The sequence below is a fragment of the Hemitrygon akajei genome, chromosome 6 (assembly GCF_048418815.1).
Source record: "Hemitrygon akajei chromosome 6, sHemAka1.3, whole genome shotgun sequence".
NCBI classification, from domain to species: Eukaryota; Metazoa; Chordata; class Chondrichthyes; order Myliobatiformes; family Dasyatidae; genus Hemitrygon; species Hemitrygon akajei.
The window spans coordinates 146302687-146324927 of record NC_133129.1 but is presented as its reverse complement, the minus strand read 5'-3'; the positions used below and the strand labels follow the sequence as shown (position 1 = coordinate 146324927).

The 22241-nt window shown below is 38.9% G+C and overlaps 1 protein-coding gene and 1 long non-coding RNA gene across 3 annotated transcripts in view; one reads left to right on the top strand and one right to left on the bottom strand.

The window, feature by feature from the left end:
• abcc8 (ATP-binding cassette, sub-family C (CFTR/MRP), member 8) overlaps positions 1 to 16442 on the bottom strand; it is a 184986-nt gene extending 168544 nt beyond the window's left edge. For both annotated transcript variants that reach the window (XM_073049473.1, XM_073049475.1), the window contains exon 1: positions 16181 to 16442. In XM_073049473.1, coding sequence (XP_072905574.1) covers positions 16181 to 16201 — 21 coding nt within the window. In that variant the 5' untranslated portion in view covers positions 16202 to 16442. The remainder of the gene's footprint in view (positions 1 to 16180) is intronic.
• LOC140729567 (uncharacterized) lies at positions 16440 to 18503 on the top strand. The gene is made up of 3 exons (XR_012099356.1): positions 16440 to 16639; positions 16721 to 16866; positions 18147 to 18503. It is a non-coding gene; the product is annotated as an uncharacterized lncRNA (long non-coding RNA).
• Positions 18504 to 22241: the final 3738 nt, after the last annotated feature.

Below are 22241 nucleotides of genomic sequence, written 5' to 3'. Positions count from 1 at the left end.
AAAACGAAAACAGGGTCCAGCTTTAGAGACTGCAGCAGCGGCTCACTTCTGCAACCCTAAGCAAATCTAGCAGCCGCTCACAGTTGGCCAAACGCGCATCGATGAAAGAGTGAGCTGTGCAGTCTGTGAAGAGAATCAGCCCAAGACGTGACTCATGCGACATTTTCGTAATTAGTGTATAAAACTGAAAACTTTATTCCGTAATTATCAATAGACTTTCGCGCATACACACACGAAACAAGTGCTCTATTTTAAACGCGCGCCCTGCCGTGTAGTTACTTTGCAATACTTGTCCTTTTAGCTACCTGAACAACTCCATTCACCTTCCTACATCGGAAAAGAAACCTTTTTATTTCGGATTGATTTGGACCTTCTTGAAAAATGGTTGACAAATGTTTTACCGACATGCAAATATGATGATGTTCAGGCTGAATAAAACAGATTCTTCCAATTATAAATACTTGTAGATAAGTCTAGAATTAAAATTGGTCAGAATGAAGAGGTATGGGCTGCAAGTGAACGGAAACAGTAGTCAAGGTTGGAAAGATGTTGCAAATGGAAATGGAAGTTTATGCTGATAAAGAGATTAAAGATAGAAGCTCCCTCAGGGTCAAATGAAACACCAAGATTATGAACAGTCTGGTCAGTCACAGTTGGTGATTAAATGAGGATTAAAATCAGTGGGCACCCAATTGATTGTATACAGAGGTCTGAAGACAGGCTACTTTAATGTACATATCTATTAAAATGGGAGGAAATTTCAGCTGGTGCAAGAATTGATGCTGAAGAGCAGTCTGACTACAAAGTAGTGAAGAGGTTGAGAGAACTTAGACTGAGTGAGAGCAAGGTGTTATGTAGTTCATATGGAACCTGATGCTACCCCTTTAGATGACACCAGTAAGCAATACTGTCTGTTATAGATGTGAAATAAAATGAGGCCCGAAAACCTACTAAGGGATAGGAATGGGAAGGCTGCTGATTGTTTCATATTCACTTAAATAATGCATTTAAATTGTCTGAGCAAACACGAGGAAATCTGCAGATGCTGGAAATTCATACAACAACACACACAAAATGCTGGTGGAACACAGCAGGCCAGGCAGCATCTATAGGGAGAAGCGCTGTTGACGTTTCGGGCCGAGACCCTTGTCTACCTTATTTTATTTACCTGAAGTTCAAGGTCAAGTTCATCTCCTAACTTTCTAATGGGTGCCCCCTAATGTTCATCCCCATTGCCACATTGAACAATTTGATACTTTGTTTTATCAGTTTCCTATCTAATCCTGAAAATGATACGGCATCAGTTTTGAAAGATATTATGATTTTTTTCTTAATATGTGTCTCTACTTTGCCTATTCTTCCACTGCAACACCATAATAATTGTTCATTTACGCAATACTACCCTGTTTTGAAACATAATTAACTGATGCTTTTATATGCGATTACATTTTCTTCTTCTTTTATTATGAAATGCAACTGGAGAAAAAGACAATTTGCATAGAATACCACTAAAATTAAAAGCAACAGGAGAGACTACCATAAATCAGTAAACTGTGATTGATCAGTGTCAAACTTGTTATTAAAGGCCTGTACAAGATCAAGATTCCCAAACATGAAATGATGTGACAGTTTAGAGCATGGACAGTAAGTTTTGAATTTAGTCATCTTGGTATAGTGCAGGAAAAAGGAACAAGGATGAATATACAGGCTGTAATGTTTAAAAGTAAGTGTCCTACTCTATGAATATTTGATTAAAGCTAGTGTGAGGAAGAATAAAAAATATATAAGCATGAATAGTTTTAAATCATTGTTTATAATTATTGGCAGTGAGAGGAGCAAGTGGTACCAGAGAAAGAAAAATAAAACAAATCACCTTGAAGTTACAAAGAGAATTTGGGTGCCCTGATATGAGGAAAATTTAATTTTGAAACTGGACTTATGCATATTTTCCAGGAAATTTCTTCTATTTTAATTCCACACCACCCATGGCATCTACAGCAGATTAATTTTTGGCTTGTTCTACTTCATTTTCCATAATCAGCTCTTAAATTACAGGATCAGCTTTCATTTTTAAGTGCCAGCTCCTGTTTATGACATCTTGGCCTTTCATCGTACAAACTGTCCCAGGTTCCGTTGTTTTATGATATCCTGCATTTATCTTCTACATATCAACACTTCCTCCTATAAAACACCGACGAGAGGAAAAAAACATTTGCTTCAATCCTGATTGTGGAAAGCTTTGACTTAATTTTTTAATTTTATAGATTTTTTATAGTGTGACACCAGCTGTTCTATCATTGTTTAAAACTATGGAACCATCTAACACCATCAAAACCACAATAAAAATGGTGCCCTCTTAATTATTCCTCTGACACATTCCATTATTAAGTTTACCAGGATAATCTTCATTTTTTTAAAATGGGGCTCATGTTGGTTTTGAACAATTTCTCTTGTTATGATTGTAATTATTTTGCTCCATTGATTTTGAGATACATTGTCAATTCCTTTTCATCATCCCGCTGCAATACCCTTACTATCTGACATTTTTATGTATTTTTGCTGTATCTCTGTGATTTCAGGATTTACAATAGTCCCTCGCTTATGCTTGTTTTTCATTCATATTAGCTGTACATTGTCCCTTACATTTCCACTTTATTATGTCTGTATTCTTGGCACTTGAGTCTCTTGCTGTTATTGCAATTAATTGGCTCCATCTCATTTTAAGTTAGATTTTGAACAACTTTCACTATACTAGCTGTTTGGCTGTTGATCCATCAATAGATCTGCATGATTTATTGTTGACAATTTCTGTCACATTGCATGGAAAACTGCGCTACACAAGGTAACATTAAACTTGACAGTAATATGAATCCTATTATACAATTTTTTGTCTAAAGTCATGACCTTTCTGAAATACATGCTTAATGAAAGCAGGAGCAAAGGTTTAGCAATTACAATGTAACAATTTCATAACTTAGCAAGCAATAATGCTGGCAAAATGATCAACTTACATTTAAATTTCAGTCTGACAGTTACCCTTGTGACAGAATTAGAAATAGTTGAAATGACATGTAAGCATCAGCACATGATAATTTAACAACACATTCTGGAAATAATTGAGTGGACTGAGAAAGCGCAGACATGATCATGCAGAATAGAAAAGGTTTTATTTACATATAAATGCAGTGTCCAATATCCAATGAAATTTAAATAAAGCTCCATATTACGCTCTTCCAAGAATTTTATACGTCTTTACTTTGGGAGTTGCATTTAAACAACATGAATATGTATAAAGCCATGAGGACAGTTTGCTGTGATTTTAGAAAACATTATCAAAGAAGGGAGGGAGAGAAAGAAAGAGTGGGGAGGGAGGAGAGAGAGAGAGGGAGGGCGAGACAGAGAGAGGATGAGAGAGAGTGGGGAAGGGAAAGAGAGAGAGAAAGAGGGAGAGGGCAAGACAGGAACAGGGAGAGAGTGGAGTTGGGTGATGGAGAGGGGGTGTTGGATAGAGGGGGCTGGAGGATAGTGAGGGTGGGGGATAGAAGGGTTGGGAGATGGAGAGGATGGGATAGAGAGGGTAGGATAGAGAGTGGGTGGGATAGAGAGAGAGAGGGGGAGAGAGAGAGAGCAGAAGAGAGAGTGAGGGCTACAGAGTTTGAGAAAGATGTGCTGTATTTAATATTTCAGTAATATCTGAGTAGTATTGTAAATACACAGATTAAGGGTTCTTTGTTTACATAATTCATTGTGGGTCATATTCAAAAAGTTTGTGAATCGCGTACATTATTGTACCATCATGTCATAGGTTAGCACCCTGACTAAAGTGAAAACGAAGTGGACAAAACGTGTCTCCTGTGTTTTTGTTTGTATTAGTTTTTGGAGTTACAAAACATAACAGTGGCGACAAGGAGGCTTTAAAATGAACCCGCGATGTCCACCTACCTGTTGAAGCACAATGTGTTTATTTTCTTCAAAAGGGCAGAGAGAGAGAAATGTTTGAGTTAAAGAAAAAGCACAGCATGTTTTATCTTTGGAAGGGGAGAGGAAAGGTTGAGTCAGAAAACAGATAAAATTTATGGGTTCATAAACAGTGAGTACCGGGTGATAAAAAATAAACAAAGAAAAGCTGTTTACATCAGGAAGATAGACATGTTCGATTGCACAACAGATAACTGGATGATGTATACTGGTTGATTTGAGCAGTATTTTGAAGCAAATGATATCCCCAATAAGAAGCAAGAGCCAGTGTTACTGAATGCAATAGGTGGAAAAGCAAAGAGTTTGCTTAGAAGATCAAATGATCCAACCAAACAAGCTGAAATGAACTTTATCGACATTGTGAATGTAATGCAGGAACATTTGGAACTGAAGCCATTGTTGATTGCAAAACACTTCAGGTTTCATAAGCGGAATCAAAAGGAGATGGAGTCAATTTCAGCTTATGTGGCTGAGTTTAAGAGATTGTACTTGCATTGTCAGTTCAGTAATCGGCTTAATGATACACTGTGTTATGTTTTGTAACTTGAACACATTAAACTAATTTAAAAGAAGACATGGTATTTTGAAATGCCGTCTAACTTCGAGTTTAAGCAAGGCACACATATATCATGTGGTAGTATGATGTATGCAATTTATGTATTTATATATCTAAAGAATAATGATTTATTGGAAAGGAACAAGAATGTTTAATCACACAATATACATACAAGGTTACTCAAATCTTACTGAAATATTAAATACACAACACACAGAGATCATTTAATTTGTGAAATCTTACAAGGAAGCATTCAAAAACGCCTCCAATCTGAAGTACAACTTACATTTAAAAGAGCAGTTGAAATAGCTGTATCAATGGAAACAGCAGACAGACTCACAATCGAGTTGCAGCCAGAAATTAAAGTCAGCATGACCAAAATTACAATTTCTAAATAGAAAGCTGCCTGGCTGAACAAACTGGGTTACCATTGTGGCAGGGCTCACATACATCAGACCAATGCAGGTTTAAAGGCAAATCCGGCAAAAAATACAACAAAGTAGGACACAAACAATGAGCAAGTTGGACAAAATGGACTGCACAGGGAAGGGAAAAATATAAAAAGCCAAGTGACAGTTTCAAAAAGAGCACTAGCCTGCATGTTACTGACGAAAAATCTGACAATGATGAAAGTAAAACAGGACTGGGCACTCTTTACAATGTGATTGGTGATGGGAAAATGAACAGAAGACAAACAATATGGATTACACAAGAAGTGAATGGCAAATTAATTAAAATAGAATTGGACATTGGCTCAGCAGTTTCAGTTATTGCACAAAATGAGGTTGAATGGCATTTCAAAAATGCTGAACCAAACCTTGCATATACCTAACTGAGAACTTAAACTGGAGAAAAGGTAACTCCTATAGGAATGACATTCTTAACAGTGAAATACAACAAACAACAAGTCACATTGGGTGTGTATGTGGTAAAAACAGGAGGGCAGCATTGTGGGGGCATGATTGGATGAGACAACTGCAACTTGCTTAGAGATCTATCAATCATTTTCATGGTATATCCCCTGCAATAGATCCAACTAAAAGCAAATTAAGAAAGGTACTTGAAGATGCCACAGCAGTATCAAGGGTGGCATTGGAAAACTCAAACATTTCAAGGGTAAAATAGGGTTAAATGAAACTGCCACTCCCATGTTTTACAAGCCCACCTGGTTCTTTTTACCATCCATGATCGAGTAGCCAGTGAGCTAGATCGCACGGAGGCTGAAGGAAATCCTGTCAAAGTCCGATGGAGCTGATGGGCAATGCCAGTGGTCACAGAGGCCAAGAAGGATCGGTCTGTCGGGATATGTGGTGAGTTTGAGGTCACCATCAACCCAATACTGAAAGTAACTCAAGTAAACTACCCTCTGCCCAGGACAGAGAGTATCTTTACAAACCTTTCTGGAGGAAAAGATTTCAGAAAAGAGGATTTCCCTGAGGCCTACCTACAGATATCCAAAGTGTTTCTCACCATAAACACAAAGGGCTTTATCCCCATGATTGGCTTATTTTAGGAGCAGCATATACACCTACACTCTGTCAGAAAGCTACGGACCAGGTGCTGCAAGGTTGCTCAGGCAGCCAGTGTTCACAGGATGGCATCATTGTAAGGATGACAAGTAACATCTCCAACATCTCAAGACAGTTTTAGAAAGTTTAGAATATTATGGTCCCAGAATACGACGCAACAAGTGTAAATTCTTTAAACTAAGCGTCATTGATGCACAAGGTTTACACAAAAGTGCTGAGAAAATTCAGCGGCGGTGGATGCCAGGGTCAAAGTTATCACAGTTGCAGTCTTTCTTAGGATTTGTCAATTACTATAACCGGCTTCTGTCAAACCTAGCTGCTGTGCTCCATCTCTTGAACTCATTATAATAATCAGGAACAAATGGCAATGGACACAGCAGTGTGAAGTGGCTTTCCATAAAGTGAAGGAAAGATGTCAGACACCGTACCTACACTGTATGACCCACAATCCAGTGAAGCTTGCCTGTGATTCCTCACCTTATGGAATAGGTGCAGTCATGTTACAGGTTATGAGTGATGGAAGTGAACACTCCATTTCCTTTGCATCACATTTCCTTACCGCTGCAGAGAAAAATTATGCAACAGATTGACAGAGAGACCTTGAGTCTGGTTTGGGGTGTAAAACATTTCAACTAGTACTTTTACGAGAGTGAGTTTACCATCATCAGTGATTATCACTGGTGCCCATTTTCAATTTACAGAAGGATGTTCCACTAACAGCAGCAGCGCAGATGCAAATATGGGCTCCGTTTCTTGGGGGACACAATACAAGATTAAAATTCAAGAGGACAACTAATCATGGAACTGCTGATGGATTGTCCTGTTTACCCTTGGAAAAGGAAATACCTGAAAAATTTACAAAAAAGTACACTCCTCTTGACATATTCTTCCTAATGCAAAATGAGAAATAATGAAAATTATGGCTGATATGATCAAAAGGGAAATCAGAAAAGACCCCACTTTGTCTCAGGCAACTCAGATTGGCTGGATCTGCATCAGAATTCCCAGTTCTCCCATTTTTGTCAGCGCCAGGATGAACCTGCCCTTGACAGGAGTTGCCTTACTGAGAGTTGTTGTGCCATCCAAGCTGAGAGCTAAAGTGTTGGAGGAGCTACATGCCGGTCACCTGGGTGTGGTGAAAATGAAATCATTGGATCAAAGTTCTGTCTGGTGGACTCTGTTAGATCAGCAGGCCGTACACTGTTCAGAATGCCAAGACATCCAAAAGGTACCAGAAGCAATGTCACCCCATACCTGGGAACAGCCTGCATTGCCATGGCATAGAGTTCATGTGGATTCTGCCAGGCCATTTATGGCTACAAATTTCTTAGTAGTAGTGGATACAGCTACAAAGTGACCAGAAGTGTTCCTGGTAGCCTCTACTACAGCTGTGCACACTGTTGATGTGTTGAGATGCCTCTTTGCAAGGACTGGTGTCCAGAACACTTAGTCAGTGACAATTGACAATAGTTTGTGGTGGAACAGCTTCAATCATTCTTAAATATGAATGGACTGAGACATATTATATCTGCATCATACCACCCAGCTACAGATGGCTTAGTGGACTGGTTTGTCCAGAGGCTAAAGAATACACTATGAGCAATGTCAGCAGAACACACTATTTTAACACTGAATTAGTAGCTCACCAATGTTCTCCTTGCATATCGCAATGCAGTACGCTCCACAACCAACAACTCAAGCGCTATGCTGTCCCCAGATTTTCCCTTGCACTCATGCTTGGATCTCCTCAAACCCAATCTCGGAAGGAGTGTGCAGGACAAACAGCTGCGACGGGTTGAGAACTCCTCAAACAAGGAGGCTTGATGTTTCAGTCCTGGCGAGGAGCTACAGAACTAATCAAAAGTGGATAGGGAAAGAAATGGACCACTCTCCTACACAGGGGACGTTGTGTCTGATGTCATCAGGAAATGACACATTTATCAGTCGAAGAAAGCAGTCAAACGTAAGAGAAGAAAGATATTCAGAGCTGTCAGACCCACTTCAAGCAGTCCCAGAGTCAACTCCTACAACTACCCTGGAGGAGGCCCCAGAACCTGAGATTGTATCACAGACACAACTCTCAGCTGCTAAGCAGAGTGATCACCCACACACCCCACTTCCCCCGTCAGGGAAGATTTTATTCCAGAAGTGTAAAAAATCTTCCACAGCAATTAAATCTTGAGGCTTGAATGGGACAATAGTTGTATTATATAGTACGCTCTCTCTATATATATTTTTAACATACAGTGCAGTGCAAAGGTCTTAGGCACATGTAAGAATTATGTAAAGTGAAGACGCTTTTAAAAATAATGAAAAGTTTCTAAATATCAAATCATTTATTTAAAAGAGCAGCAAAGAGTAACAAACTAAATCAAATCAATATTTGATGTGACTATTTTTTGCTTGAAAACGGCATCAGTTCTCTTAGGGACACTCATGAGCAGTTTTTTAACAAAATTGTGTAGTAGGTTATTCCATCTTGGCGAACTTGCAATAGTTCTACAGAATTTGGCTGTCTTGCTTACATCTGTCTCTTCAGGTAATCCCAGACAGCCTCAATGATATTATGATCAGGGCTCTGTGGAGAACATACCATCTGTTGCAGAACTCCTTTTCACTGAGAATAGTTCTTTATGTCCTTGGCTGTGCATTTGGGGTTATGGTCCTGCAGCAGAATGAAGTTGGATCTGATCAGACTCCTCCCTGATGGTATTGCGTGATGAATAAGAATCTGCTTGTATACCTAGCATTGAGGATTCCATTAATTTTGACCAAATCACCAACTCCACTTGCGGAAGTGCAGCCCAAAGCTTGCGGGGAACCACTGTTGTGCTTCAAGGTTGGCTGCAGATACTCAACCATGTAGCACTCTCCAACTCTACTATGGACAAACTGCTTCCTGTTTGAGCCAAAAATGTCAAATTCTGACTCATCAGTCCAGAGCACTTGCTGCCATTGTTCAGTACCCCAGTCCTTATGTTTTTGTGCGTAGGCGAGTCTCTTGGCTTTGTTTCTACTTTGGAGGAATGGTTTGTTGGCAGCAACACTTTCATGAAGACTACTTCTGCCAAGATTTCTGACAAGAGGGGTCTGCTTGAGTTCCAGTAGTTTCTGTCGATTTACAGCTGAGTGTAGTGTTGGACTTCTTCCGATTTAGAAGACATGCCATTTTAATGTGTCTCTCATCTGCTGTGATCAGTCTTTGTGGCTGACCACTATGTTTCTGATCCTCAACCTTCCTCATTTCTTTGTGCTTCTTCAGAAGAGCTTGGACAACACTTCTTGAAACTCCTGTCTAGCACAAAATTTCTGCTTGGGAGAGACCTTGCTGATGCAAGATGACCACCTTTTGTCTTGTTGCTATGCTCACTCTTGCCATGGCATAAGGATTGATGATTCAAAGATTAAACTGTCACATCAGCTCACCTTTTAGTTTGGTTGTCCTTTACCCAATTTGACTACTTTCTTTAACAAAGTACAAAAATTACTCTGTAACATTTAATTTTTTGGAAAATAATTGTTTGGAAATCTAACATTTTCTCGTTTCTACTGACACACTAATGCAGAAGACAAAAAAATAGACATGTAAAGCAAATTTTATATGAAATATCTAAGGTGCCTCATTTTGTGTGTGTGTGTGTGTCTCTCTCTATATATAGACACAGACACACACACACACACAGAGGCACCTTTGGGCAGATGGGGCTCATTAGGTATGGTTGGTGAGAAGGAAATCTCTGATCCCAATGTCTGTTTACTTGCAACTATACCCACTCATGGGGAAGACTTTGGGAGTAAACCCTGAGGGAACAATCTGGAGTTGGAGTCCCTAAGGCAATCCCACATCAAGTTCAATGTTGGTTGGTCACTCCTGTGACACTGTTGGTACCAAACAGTATCGGTCTCTGCCATTTCTTTGGGTTTATTAGATGTGTGGAGGGAGGTAGATAGCTACATGGGCAACAGCTTGCTTCTCCATATCGTACTGCCCAGCCTCGCATATCTAGACAGCTAGGACACAATATCCATGGTGAATTCTGACTGATGGAAGCCCTCACATAACCAGAGAACAAGACATTACATATTTGAGTTGAGATACAATCTATTTTGAGTTGAGATACGATCTATTTTGAGTTGGAGTTTATAGCTAAGCAGGAAGGAATGTAATGTATTTAATATTTCAATAGTATTTGAATAATATTGTGAATATACTGCTTGATTAAGCCTTATTTATTTGGTTAGATAATTCATTGTGGGCTATATGTAAGTAGTACATGAATGACATATGTCGTTACACCAACACGTCATATGTGAGCACCTCACTAAAGTAAAATCAAAGAAGACAAAACATGTCCCAGCTCGTGTGTTTTCCTTTTGAGTAGTTTCTGGAGTTAGAAACATAACCAGTGGGAGAGAGAAAGAGTGAGGGCAGGAGAAAAAGAGAGAACAGAAGAGACATGAATTGACCAGGAGTGCTGAAGCACAGTGAACTCACTGTCAATAAAGAGCTGGAGGAAGTCAATGATTATAGAAGGAGTGAAAGGAGGGATTTGAACAGGGTAGTAACCTGCCTCAATGACTATCATCCAGTTGCACTTACTGTACAACAACTGTGATGAAGCTGGTGATGACACATATTAACTGATGCCTGAGAAGCAACTTGGATCCACTTCAACTTGTTTACCAGCAGCAGAGGTCCAATGCAGGTGCCATATCATTAGCACTTCCCTTAATCCTGGAATATCTGGACAGGAAAGGTGCATACATTATTTCGCATGAACATTGAATTCTCCAACTTCCGGTAATTCCCTCCCTCTCCCTTCCCCCATCCCAGTTTCACTCTGCCTCCTCCTCCAGCTGCCTATCACCTCCCTCATGATTCTGCCTTCTTCTACTACTCATAGTGCTTTCCCCTTACATTCCTTCTTCACCTTTCCTACCTTTCCTCCCTGCTTCCCCTCCCCCACCACTTGATCTTTCCTCTTACTGGCTTTTCACCTGGCACCTACCAGCCTTCTCCTTCCCACCCTCCCCCCACCTTCTTAATAGGGCCCCTGCCCCCTCCCTCTTCAGTCCTGACAAAGTGTCTCAGCCCGAAATGTTGACTGCTCATTTCCACGGATTCTGCCTGACCTGCTGAGTTCCTCCAGCGTGTTGTACATGTGGCTTTGACCCCAGCATCTGCAGAGTATTTTGTGCATACATCAGGATGTTCTTTATCGGACATAGCTCGGTATTTAACGCTATCATCCCCTCAAAGCTAATCAATAAGCTTCAAAACCTTGCTCTCAATACCTTCTTGTGCAATGGGATCCTTGACTTCCTCACTTGCAGACCCCAGTCAGTTTGGATGGGCAACATCTCCTCCACAATCTTCACCAGCACAGGTGCACTACAAGGCTGTGTGCTATGCCCACTGCTCTACTTGCTTAATACTTATGACTCTGAGGCTAACTACAGCTCCAATATTATATTTAAATTTGTTGATAACACCACTGTTGTTGGTCAAAGCAAAGATTGTGACAAATCAGCATATAGGAGGCAAAATCTGGCTGAATGCTGCCATAAAAACAATCTCTCACTCAATATCAGCAAGACCAAGCAGCTGATTATTGACTTCAGGGGAAGGAAATCAGAGGTCCATGAGGCAGTCCTCATCGAGGGATCAGAGGTGGAAAGGGTCAGCAACTTTAAATTCCTTGGTGTTATCATTTCAGAGGATCTATCCTGGGCCCAGCATGTTAGTGAAATTATGAAGAAAGCTTAACAGTGCCTCTACGTCCTTAGAAGTTTGTGAAGATTTGGCATGACATCCAAAACTTTGACAAACTTCTATAGATGTGTGGTGGAGAGTTTACTAACTGGTCGCATCATGGAAACACCAATGCTCAGGAATGCAAAATCCTACACAAAGTAATAGATATGGCCTAGTACCTCATGGGTAAAGCTCACACTAACATTGAGCACATCTACATGGAGCACTGTCGCAGGAAACCAGCATCCATCATCAAAGACCGCCCACCATCCAGGTTCAGGAACAATTATTCCTCAACCATCAGACTCTTGAATCAGAGCTGATAACTACTTGCCCCATTACTGAACTGTTCCCACAAACTATGGAGTCATTTTCAAGGACTCTGTATTTCATGTTCTCAATATTTATTGCATATAATTGTTTTATTTTTCATATTTGCACAGTTTGTTGCCTTTGGACACTGGTTGTTTGTCCTGTTGGGTGCTGTCTTTCATTCCTTCCTGAATTTACCATGTATGCCCACACAAAAATGAATCTCAGAGTTGTTTATGGTGACAAGTGTGTGCTTTTATAATAAATATATTTTAAACTTTGAAAATAATAATGAAAAAGTTAAAGTACTTGCACTGTTCTTCCACAGCCCACATAGGTAACTGAGCTCAATTGGTGGTGAGTGAAAAACATTTATATTCTCAGATTTAATCAAATGAGTTTTGAATAAGCTGTACGTGACATTTCATGTATGATAGGAGGCTGGCAGGAGATCTTTGTAATAGATAAGCTCAGATGTGGTATAGATGATGGTGACTGTTTCAGTAGCAAATGAATGGAGGTAGTACGGAAATGAGTAATTTTATGAAGATAAGAAGAGGTTGCCTTGGATGATGGAGAAAATAATGAGCTGAACATTTAGCTAAAGGTCAATCAGGACAATATTGCTGTGAAAGGCCCAGCTCAGCCTCAGGCGGAAGGAATGAAGCACAATTTGGGTAATGGCATTTGCAAGAGGAGATATTGCCTTCCTGTATATTATATCATTCTCAATTATTTAGTCTGATCAGTTCATTCAGGTTGCTCAATCTTTCATAACAGAACAGTGACTTAAAACTAAAGAAAACTGAGAAATATCATCTAATGGCACAGTTTAATTATTTTAAAAGATATTTATCAAAGATGATTTTCAAGGACTTTATTCCTTGGAATGTAGAAGATTAAGAGGAGATTTGATAGAGGTAAACAAAACTGTGAGGTGTGTAAATGCAAGCAGGCTTTTTCCTCTGAGGTTGGGTGGGACTACAACCAGAGGTCATAGTTTAAGGGTGAAAAGAGAAACGTTTACGGAGAACATGAGTGGAGACTTCTTCACTCAGGGGGTCATAAGAGAGTGGAACGAATTGCCAGCACATGCAATGCAATTGCCACGCAAGCACGATTTCAATGTTTAAGAGGAATTTGGACAGGTACATGGAAACTTAAAGGCTCTTTCAAAAATGTAAAACCACTTGATTCTAGTTAATCCCTGCCCATGACAATTTCCCTTTAGAAGAAGCATTTGTGATGTCATTGCGAACCTTGAGACCATACATTGAGATCTCACAGAACCCTGTGTAAATGATAGAAGTAGTACACCATTGAATAAAGCCATTTGCTTACTGCATCAAGCATCTCTTGCCTCAAATGTGGAGGAGCTTTCCATTACCATATTGACTGCATCAGCCGCCTCAGAACCCACAAAACAAAGATTAACGCAAGTCATCCTCAATCCTGAAGGTCTGCCTTAGCAAAAGGATATCACATCTACACCACATATTGAAGGAGTCAAATGTAAGGTGGATAAAGTGACATTTTCTTTCAAAATACAAGAATCTGAATTTCAGTTGACAGAGATAGAGATTAATTATATTTTATAAACTGCCTTTACCCATAAGCTTGAAGTAAGAACCTTGAAAGAAAACTCAAAGTGCTACATAGCAAACAATGTAACATTACTTTGTGACATCACTAAGCCAATCTTACAAAATCATAGCAAAATATTTTCTACTTTGTAAAAGCAGGGATGCATGGATTAAAACATGCATTAAAACATATGTAATACAAGTTCAGCTACCAGAAACTTATAAACATTAAAAGACAACCAAAATTGATCAATGATAAAATTAAATCACATCAGTAATTTAATTGTTTACATTATAATCTCTAGAAACAAAATGAAATGAATTTTCTTCTATTGCCTCTCACCACTCCAAGCAGAGAAGTTAGTCTGTTCTATTGCCTATAACATCATTCTTGCCTGCCAGTGTTGTTTAGAAACTTTCCTTGCTACTATATGGAGACAGCTTCTAGATGACACTTCAAAAATTAGTGTTCTGTTGAGGATGTGAAATTTAACTTATTTCCTATGGTACGAGTTAATTGCCTAGTTTGAGGAGACTAAGTTTGTACGACATCAAGTTATGAAAGCATATACTAATTTTGCCCTGTCCCACTGCTTGCTCTATTCACCAATAAAATCAGAAGGAGCTAACTTAGCAATAATTTATTTCAATAAAATCAAGCCAGACACTTTAATAATAACTTATTTGATTGAACCCTGAAATCTGCCTGTAATTCTGAAGACTCTAATCCATTATTAAATACTAATATATAATTTCTCTTCTACAGGCAGCAAAACTACTCTCTCAAGTGTATCACTAACCTTAAAAATATCTGACTTTCAGTTCTGATGCATACAATATTTAGTTTATATGTGGCAAACTACAAACGTATATCTACCCCAGATAAAAAAGCAATATGAACTTATTTTATAAGAATATGTTTCAGTGTCACTTTGTGCGGAAGTTGCTTGGCGAATGGAAAGTTTTTCAAACGAGTGCATAATTTACTCCTGCAGAGTGGCAGATTCTGAAAGGTATATAGTGAGGTTTTATCATCATTGAATAGGAAAGTAGTTTAGTACACTGATTACATTCTGCAATTGGTTAAATTTTTTCATGGGGCAATGGATGAATTACTGCAGTAAAAGGTAGCTACCTCCATGGAAAGCAATAATTACTGTTCTCTGTAACTTAAAACATATTTAATTGCTGACATTACTAGTGCTAATTAACAATCATTGAATAAAATATTAACTGTATCTTACTCCACAAAATGCTGCTTGACTTGCTGGGCATGTCCTTTTTTTATTTCAGATTCCTAACCTCTGGATCTTTGCTTGTCAGCAGTTACTGTTTGACTGCTACTGCATCTTCTGGAAGTACCTGCAATCTAACCACTGCTTCAAGTTGGTGTCATCATCTCCCTTATCTTATTACGCCTTTGCCTCTTGGGGATGTAAATGGACCGTCAAAATAATAACAATTTCAAAGATGTGATGTCAGGATATAGACATCTTATTGAAATCCATGTCAAATAGTAGAGTACTGACAGAACCCGAGCTGACCTGTTCAAATTTCACTCGCCGCAAAGCAGCCTTGGTCATGTGATATTGCCGAGTTCAAACAGAGCTCAGGACGAGTCGCAAGATAGCAGTTTTGTCACAGAACAAAACCACTGCACAAATCTAAATGAATCGGGAAGTGTAGGTTCTTGTTGGCGTAAATTCGTTTTTCCCGAGTTATACTAGCTGACCTACATGCATCGATCTTATCAGCATAGAACTGATGATATAATCAAACCTGTATTAATCCTACGTAGGTATGACAATGGTTTCAGGTTACAGAATACAATGTTTAGCGCCCATTATTTCACGTGTTTTGCAGGAAAACTATTTAGACAATGGAAAAAAGGGGTATTCCGGGAAAAAAAATGCTGCAATCTGTCAACTGTGGTGCACTGGCTAGTGTGTCTGATGCCATGTGCGTTACGTTTTGTAAGGTGCTAGTAGTGTTCGATATCTGAAGACACGGCGCTTAATCCTAGCTTTGACCTTTCCTTGGTCTCAGTTGCAACGTTCCCATCCCCGGACCTGCCCCTCCTCTTCTCTCATTGGTTTGGTTTCTAGGTTGACAACTCAGAGCTGTTCAGAAACGTCATTTGGGGGGGAAATGCCCGGGTTGAACTGACTTTCCTCTAACACCTAAACAAGCTCTTGGATTCAGGATTCGCCTTTAACGTAGACATTTTAGAACACGACAGTCATAATAATGAAAAAAATCTGTACAAGTATTCTCATCAAAGGGCAACATTGGCAGTACCAATGTGAATGCAGCATCCGCAGTAACTCTAGAGGGGGGATGCTGTGCTGATTTTGTAATTGTATACCAAGCAAGGTACTCCTGAAAATAAAACATACACAATGAACGGCAGTACAAGACATCTTACGCAATGCAATAAACTCGGAAACAATAATTTTTTTAACCTTACCTCTTTATATCTTTTTATCATTTTTTATCGTTGGGATTAGCTTTTAAATGCTGTGGCATAAAGCATTTCAAAGATAATCCAGCACATTCGACGGTAGGAAGGGACCGGCAGCGGGGTCTGAATAGACTCGGATTGTGAGATTTGCCACCGTGATGTCCTACATTGTTAAAAGTCAAACTCCATCTTTTCTCCAAAAACAGGTCGCCAATGACATTCCTTCATTTCCATTGTATTCTTAGTCGCTCGGACTCAGGTTCCGTCGCCATCGTTCTGGCTGGGTGGGTTCAGGTTGCTAACTGGAGTCTCGATAACAGAGCACTGCGGATTCGAATGAAAAGCGAGTGACTCGGAAATGTTAATCTAAGCGTACAGCCAAGAAAAAAGATCCAGTTTTTAGTGCCAGCTGCATATTGGTTAAAGTTTAATCAACGCGGTAGGATGTCAGGAGCACTGAACAAGGTAGAGGCGTTAGAAGGACGATCCTGGCTGAGGAATCTGATGTCACACTTGTTAACCGAATGTGTGTTCCTTTTGCTTCAGGTGAAAAGCTGCCAACCTTGTGCCATTGAGAATCACCCTGAACCAAGTCGCTGAAACGCTTGCGACCTGTAACCCAAGTTCACATCCTGGGAGATTTCTCCAACTGCATCAACAAAGACGTCAACAGAGGATTAACATTTAAAGTTGTAAGCTTTATTTATGTAAGAATTGTGACACCAACTCGTGAGAATGTTGTTGAATTTTATTTACATGAGGATTATACGTAACGCGACTTTCGATGAGTAATTTCATCATCCCGTTATTAAAAGTGTTCAAAACATGTTTTTTTAAAGAATTTTAGAACAGCTTTAAAATAATTTGATTAATATTTCATTTAAGAACAAAAATATATGCCCACGCATCTTCTTTTTAGCCAAGGGCTGTGTCACTTCTAGCTTCAGATAGAGTTGGCAACAGTTGAGCCGAAAAGTACGAAGGACCGAAGAATAAATGTGAGCTGGGTAAACTTTGACATCTTATACATTTGGAAGTGATTAACAGATTGGTTCCACAATAGAAGGAAAGCCATTCAATTCTTCGAGTCCATACTGACTCTCTGTAAGAGTAATCCTATACCTCCAGCATTGCCCTGTAAATTCTTTCCTAATATGTACCTAGGCAAAGCACCTTTAACACCATAATTGATCTGCCTACACCACCAGCACTGACAATGATGTCCAAATCCTAGACATAAGATGCACATTAATTATTTCCTCATGTTGTTATGAATTCTTTATCAGTCATCTTCATTCTATGTGTCAGAATCAGAAATCTCCCACCAATGGGAATGACTCCTATCTACTCTATCCACAATATGATTTTAAATATCTTTATTAGGTACTCTGGCAGCTTCCAGTGTTGAAGGTGAAGAACCAAAGCTTCTCTTGTCTGATTAATGTCTCTCATCCTCAACTCATTTTAGTAATTCTCTTCCTTATCCCTACTAAAACCATTATGATCATAAATATCTCCCACATAAACATCTTTATTCTGTCCATTGACTCCCACAACATTTATTATAATTGAAAAGGGATCCAGCAATCTCCCAGCTTATCAGATGAATAAATTTTCTCTGGCTTCTAGCCGGGTGCAGGTATCAATTATAACCGACGTTTTGATGACAAACTCCACCATCTTCACTGGCATCATCCCTGAAGAAGATGGCAGAGTTTGTCATTGAAATGTTGGTTATAATCAATACCTGTACTTTGCTGGAAGCCCAAGAAGTGTTTATTCATTTATCATTATTGTCTTTCACAACTGCTCAACACTTAATGCCCCTCATCAATTATTAGTTCTGTCATTTTTTCACATCTATTTGATGTTTTAATCTTCCCCATAACCAGTTTTCTTTCTCCCTCTTTTAGAATCTTTGCTTGTATTTCTGTTGTCAGCCTTAGCTTTTGTTTTCATCTTGTCCTTGCAGCAGATAGGAAACAACTGGAATTCACATCAGCAGTGACAAATGAACTTGGAGGACAAATAAACATGCATCAGATGGTAGAACAAACAAGAAAACAGACAAACTAACTCTCATAGGGGACAGAAAACTGAGCAGTGGAACAAAGAGGTCACATGATTGGGAAAGAAGGAAAGCAAGAGGTAGCAATGAAGCTAAGCAACAAACAGAAGGTGGGAATCATACCGTTTGATTCTCCTCAGCACTAATTCTAAACTGGCAAGTAGCTGAAATGGTAATCAGGATATTCCTTCTCACTTCTTTGTGAATGAATTCAGATGAGCATTCAGCATAATCAAGGCAGATATCTTAACTGTCTCATAAAAGCAGATTCCATAACCAGTTTTGCCTTCCTTGTCAGTAATATTGCTTCTGTGTAGTATTTCAGCTCCATTTTTAAAATATTAGAATGCATAAAGTAAATAACAAACCATCTAAATCTATTATGATATCACAATACAGCATATCCTTAATTTATTTATTAAAGGTCTTTTATATTAAGATCTATGATAATTTATTTTGTGGCTTTAACAGTTGTTTCCCTCTAGCCAGATTGAGCACAGAGTTTGCTGTTGGGTACGGCAAGTTGGATGGCAATACACACACTATCCTAGCTTGGAAATATGCATCTTCCAATACCATGTGTATGATCATTCACAATCCTTAAGCTGCCCACCCAGTGGCAGAGTAAACATACATTCACTGCAAATGCAATAGTGTGTTGGAAACCATGTCCTCAATTGATCAATTGATGTTGACATTTGGAAATACCTACATCTTCCACAAGGGAGTACATAAAAACACATCCAAAATTCCCATTACGGATACAGTTCTCTCATTATGAACCTTCTGCTGCACATTTTCCACATCTGCATTAGCATGGAATTGAATATCTGAAAAATTATGCCAAAAAATTTAACGTGTCCAATCAAAAATAGAAAACATCTTCTTTTAATCTCTTCTGCTAATCCCCTTAATGCCAATAATGCAGTTATATCTGCATACCATTTTTCTTCCATGCTATGTTAAATCTAGCCCCTTCCATCACTACCCATTTTGCTGATCTCTTGCAGTGTAAAGTTGCAAATGGTTATGGATGGTTTGCTAGAGAGATGGCAGCAGTATCCATTTGGTCCTGCTCCATCATTGAGTATGATTAAGACTGAATATCCATCTCAGTCCTCCGTTCTTGCCTTCTCTCTGTATCTCTTGATCCCATGAGGAAGAGATGTTTCTACCTCTTTCCTGTATATATTTACTGACTGGGCCTCTATTGTCTTCTGTGGTACAATCTCCAGGGTAAAGATAGTTCTCAATGCTGTTTGAAATGACATACTTTGTATTACAAAGTTGTAACTCCTTTTGCTGAACCCTAGGCTTTGGGAATAGCCTTTGTGCTTCTAGTCTGTTTCTATGAGATTCCCCACTTACTCTTCTTTCGAGTGAATATACTGCAGCTAATATAGGCCTAGTAGAGCCTGTTTCTCCTAATGCATCAGCTCTCCTTTCCCAGGAGCTGTCCGGTGAACCAGCATAGCAACTGTACTTTGAAAATGACATCTTTCCTCAGGTAAGGAGATGAAAAGTACCTACTAAAATCTACAAGAGATCTTACCAAGATCTTGTAGAACTTTAGCAAGATACCATTTTCTTTTATCTTCAAATCCTCTTCCAATAAAGCTGCCATTGTGTTTGCCTTCCCATCTGCTTAAATTCTTACTTTCACTGACAAGGGCACCAAGGTCTCTCTGCACCTTCTCTATTCTCAATTTATCAACTTTCAGAGAGTAACCTTTCAGTTTTTGGAACCAAAGTGATCACCTCACATTTTTCCATATCAAACTCTTATGCACTTGCCAAATCACCTGATTTGGTTGAGTCACACCAAAACATCTTTTGCAGTCTTCTCACAGCTCACTTTCCTCAAGGGTTTGAGCCACGTGCACTTAATATCCTTATCCAATCACAAGTATATGTTATAGAAAACCTGGGCCTAAACATTGACCCCCTACAATAACTCACTAGTCATTCCTACCACATGGATGAGCTTGTTCATCCTCTCTTCATCCCATATGCCAATCAATTCTCTGTCCATGCCAGTTATTACATCCAAATCCCACATGATTTAATTTTGCATGCTAACTTTTTTTGCAAAACCTTAACAAAAACTGTTTGAAAATCAAAATAACCACATCCACTACTTTATCTATTATTATCCCAATTTATCACCTTTCAGATAATGACTTTTCAATTTTTGGAACCAAAGTGTCAACTTAAGTTACATCTTCAAGGCTCTTGTAGATTTGTTAAGCACTACTTTCCCTTCATAAACACACACTGACTTCATCTAATTCTTCTGTAATTGCATCTATAATAGATTTTTGCATTTCTTCCATTACTTACATTAGGTGTACATTTCTGTATTCCCATTTTCTTTCTTTCTCCTTTATTAAATAAAGGGGTATGTTTAGCACCTTCCAATCTGTAGTAACTTCTCTAGGTATATTAAAAAGCAAATGGAAGATGAAGACAAACACATTCACTATTTCAAGGGCTATTTTCATTTGATACACTGAGATGTAGATTATCAGCTCATAGAGATTTGTCAAACTTTCACTCCATTAATTAATTCTAGCACGATTTATTAGTACTGACACCATTGCCTTCAGTTCTTCCTTCTCTCTTCATCTCAAAGGTTATTTGTACTCCTTTGTGTAGCCAGAAACAAATGTGTTTAATTGTTCTGCCATTTCTTTGTTCCCAATTATAATTTGCTGTTTCTGACTATAGTACCATTTACATTTATCTTCCCTAACATTCTTCACAATCATTCTTTCTTCATGTCCACAGAACTCTTCCAAGATTATTTTCTTTGCAAGCTTACCCTCATGCACCATCTTATCCCTCTTAAACTTCTTATATTCCTTTTTTAATAACTTATTTCCCTTTGAATCTAGCGTTATTCCAATTATTTTTGTAAGCTGTGGTTAAACTCTTTTGCCCCCTTTTTCCCCTTTTGCCAGCTAGGAATGAATAATTGTTGAAATTCATTCATATATTTGGACCAGCTTCCAACAATGGGATCCAGTGTCATACTGGCAATAATCCTGACCAAAGTCAGATCAAACTGTGCAAGTCTGAATTTGACTTGTTGTGCTTTCAATCATTGTTTCAGATAGCTCTGAAAACTGGTAAATAAAATATAAACCTTAGTCCATTGCAGTTCTAATCTAATCTTTTGGAGCAGAATTGGTGCACAACCTTGCTGTAACCCACTGGTGGTTAATTGCTTACTGTATGTACAGAACTTTCTTCTACAGTATCTTCTGCTGTACATAATGCGACAAAATGTAAACAGATGGATGCAGACACCAAATGTAGCAATGTGCCGTCTTTTTTCTGAATCAGTAGACTCGCTGGTGCTTATCTGAATAGGTCAGTATCTGAAATGAGAAAGCTGCAATTATACAGTTATGGTTCAGGAAGAGGCGTGCATTAGGAACATGTTTAGATCCCCAGCGTCTTATGGACCAGAAGATTTCAGCAGGATTATAGATGAACCTGGTCATTTTCAATAGTTTCTGATCCGCCAGTTTTCACGTTCTTTCTGGTGGCAGAGTTCTTACCTGCAAATACCTTCTCAATGCCACTAATTCCGTAAGCAGTTTAATGCAGTTGATGTTTTGGTTCCATCTCCTGCAACAGAGATGAAAGTGTGTTGCAGTGCCATGGCATCTCACTACAATGTCATGGTTGAACAGGTGCGAATGCTTGTAAAAAGTAAGATGTGTGCGACGCCAGGTAGAAACATGGACAGCTAGAGGTTGTTGGGTGAATATGTGAGAGAATTTCCAATGAACAATGTACAGTGCCTTTGTGGTGATTTTGGATTTTTTTTTTGTTTTTACTAAATTTCACCATACTTACGACTTTTTTTCTGCAACCATAACCATTCTCACGGGCATCACTCCTTGCATTCATTTTTCACTACGCTTTTATCTCTATCCTGTGTTCAGATCAATGACTCAGCTGGTCTCATGATTTCAACAGACTAGTATATGC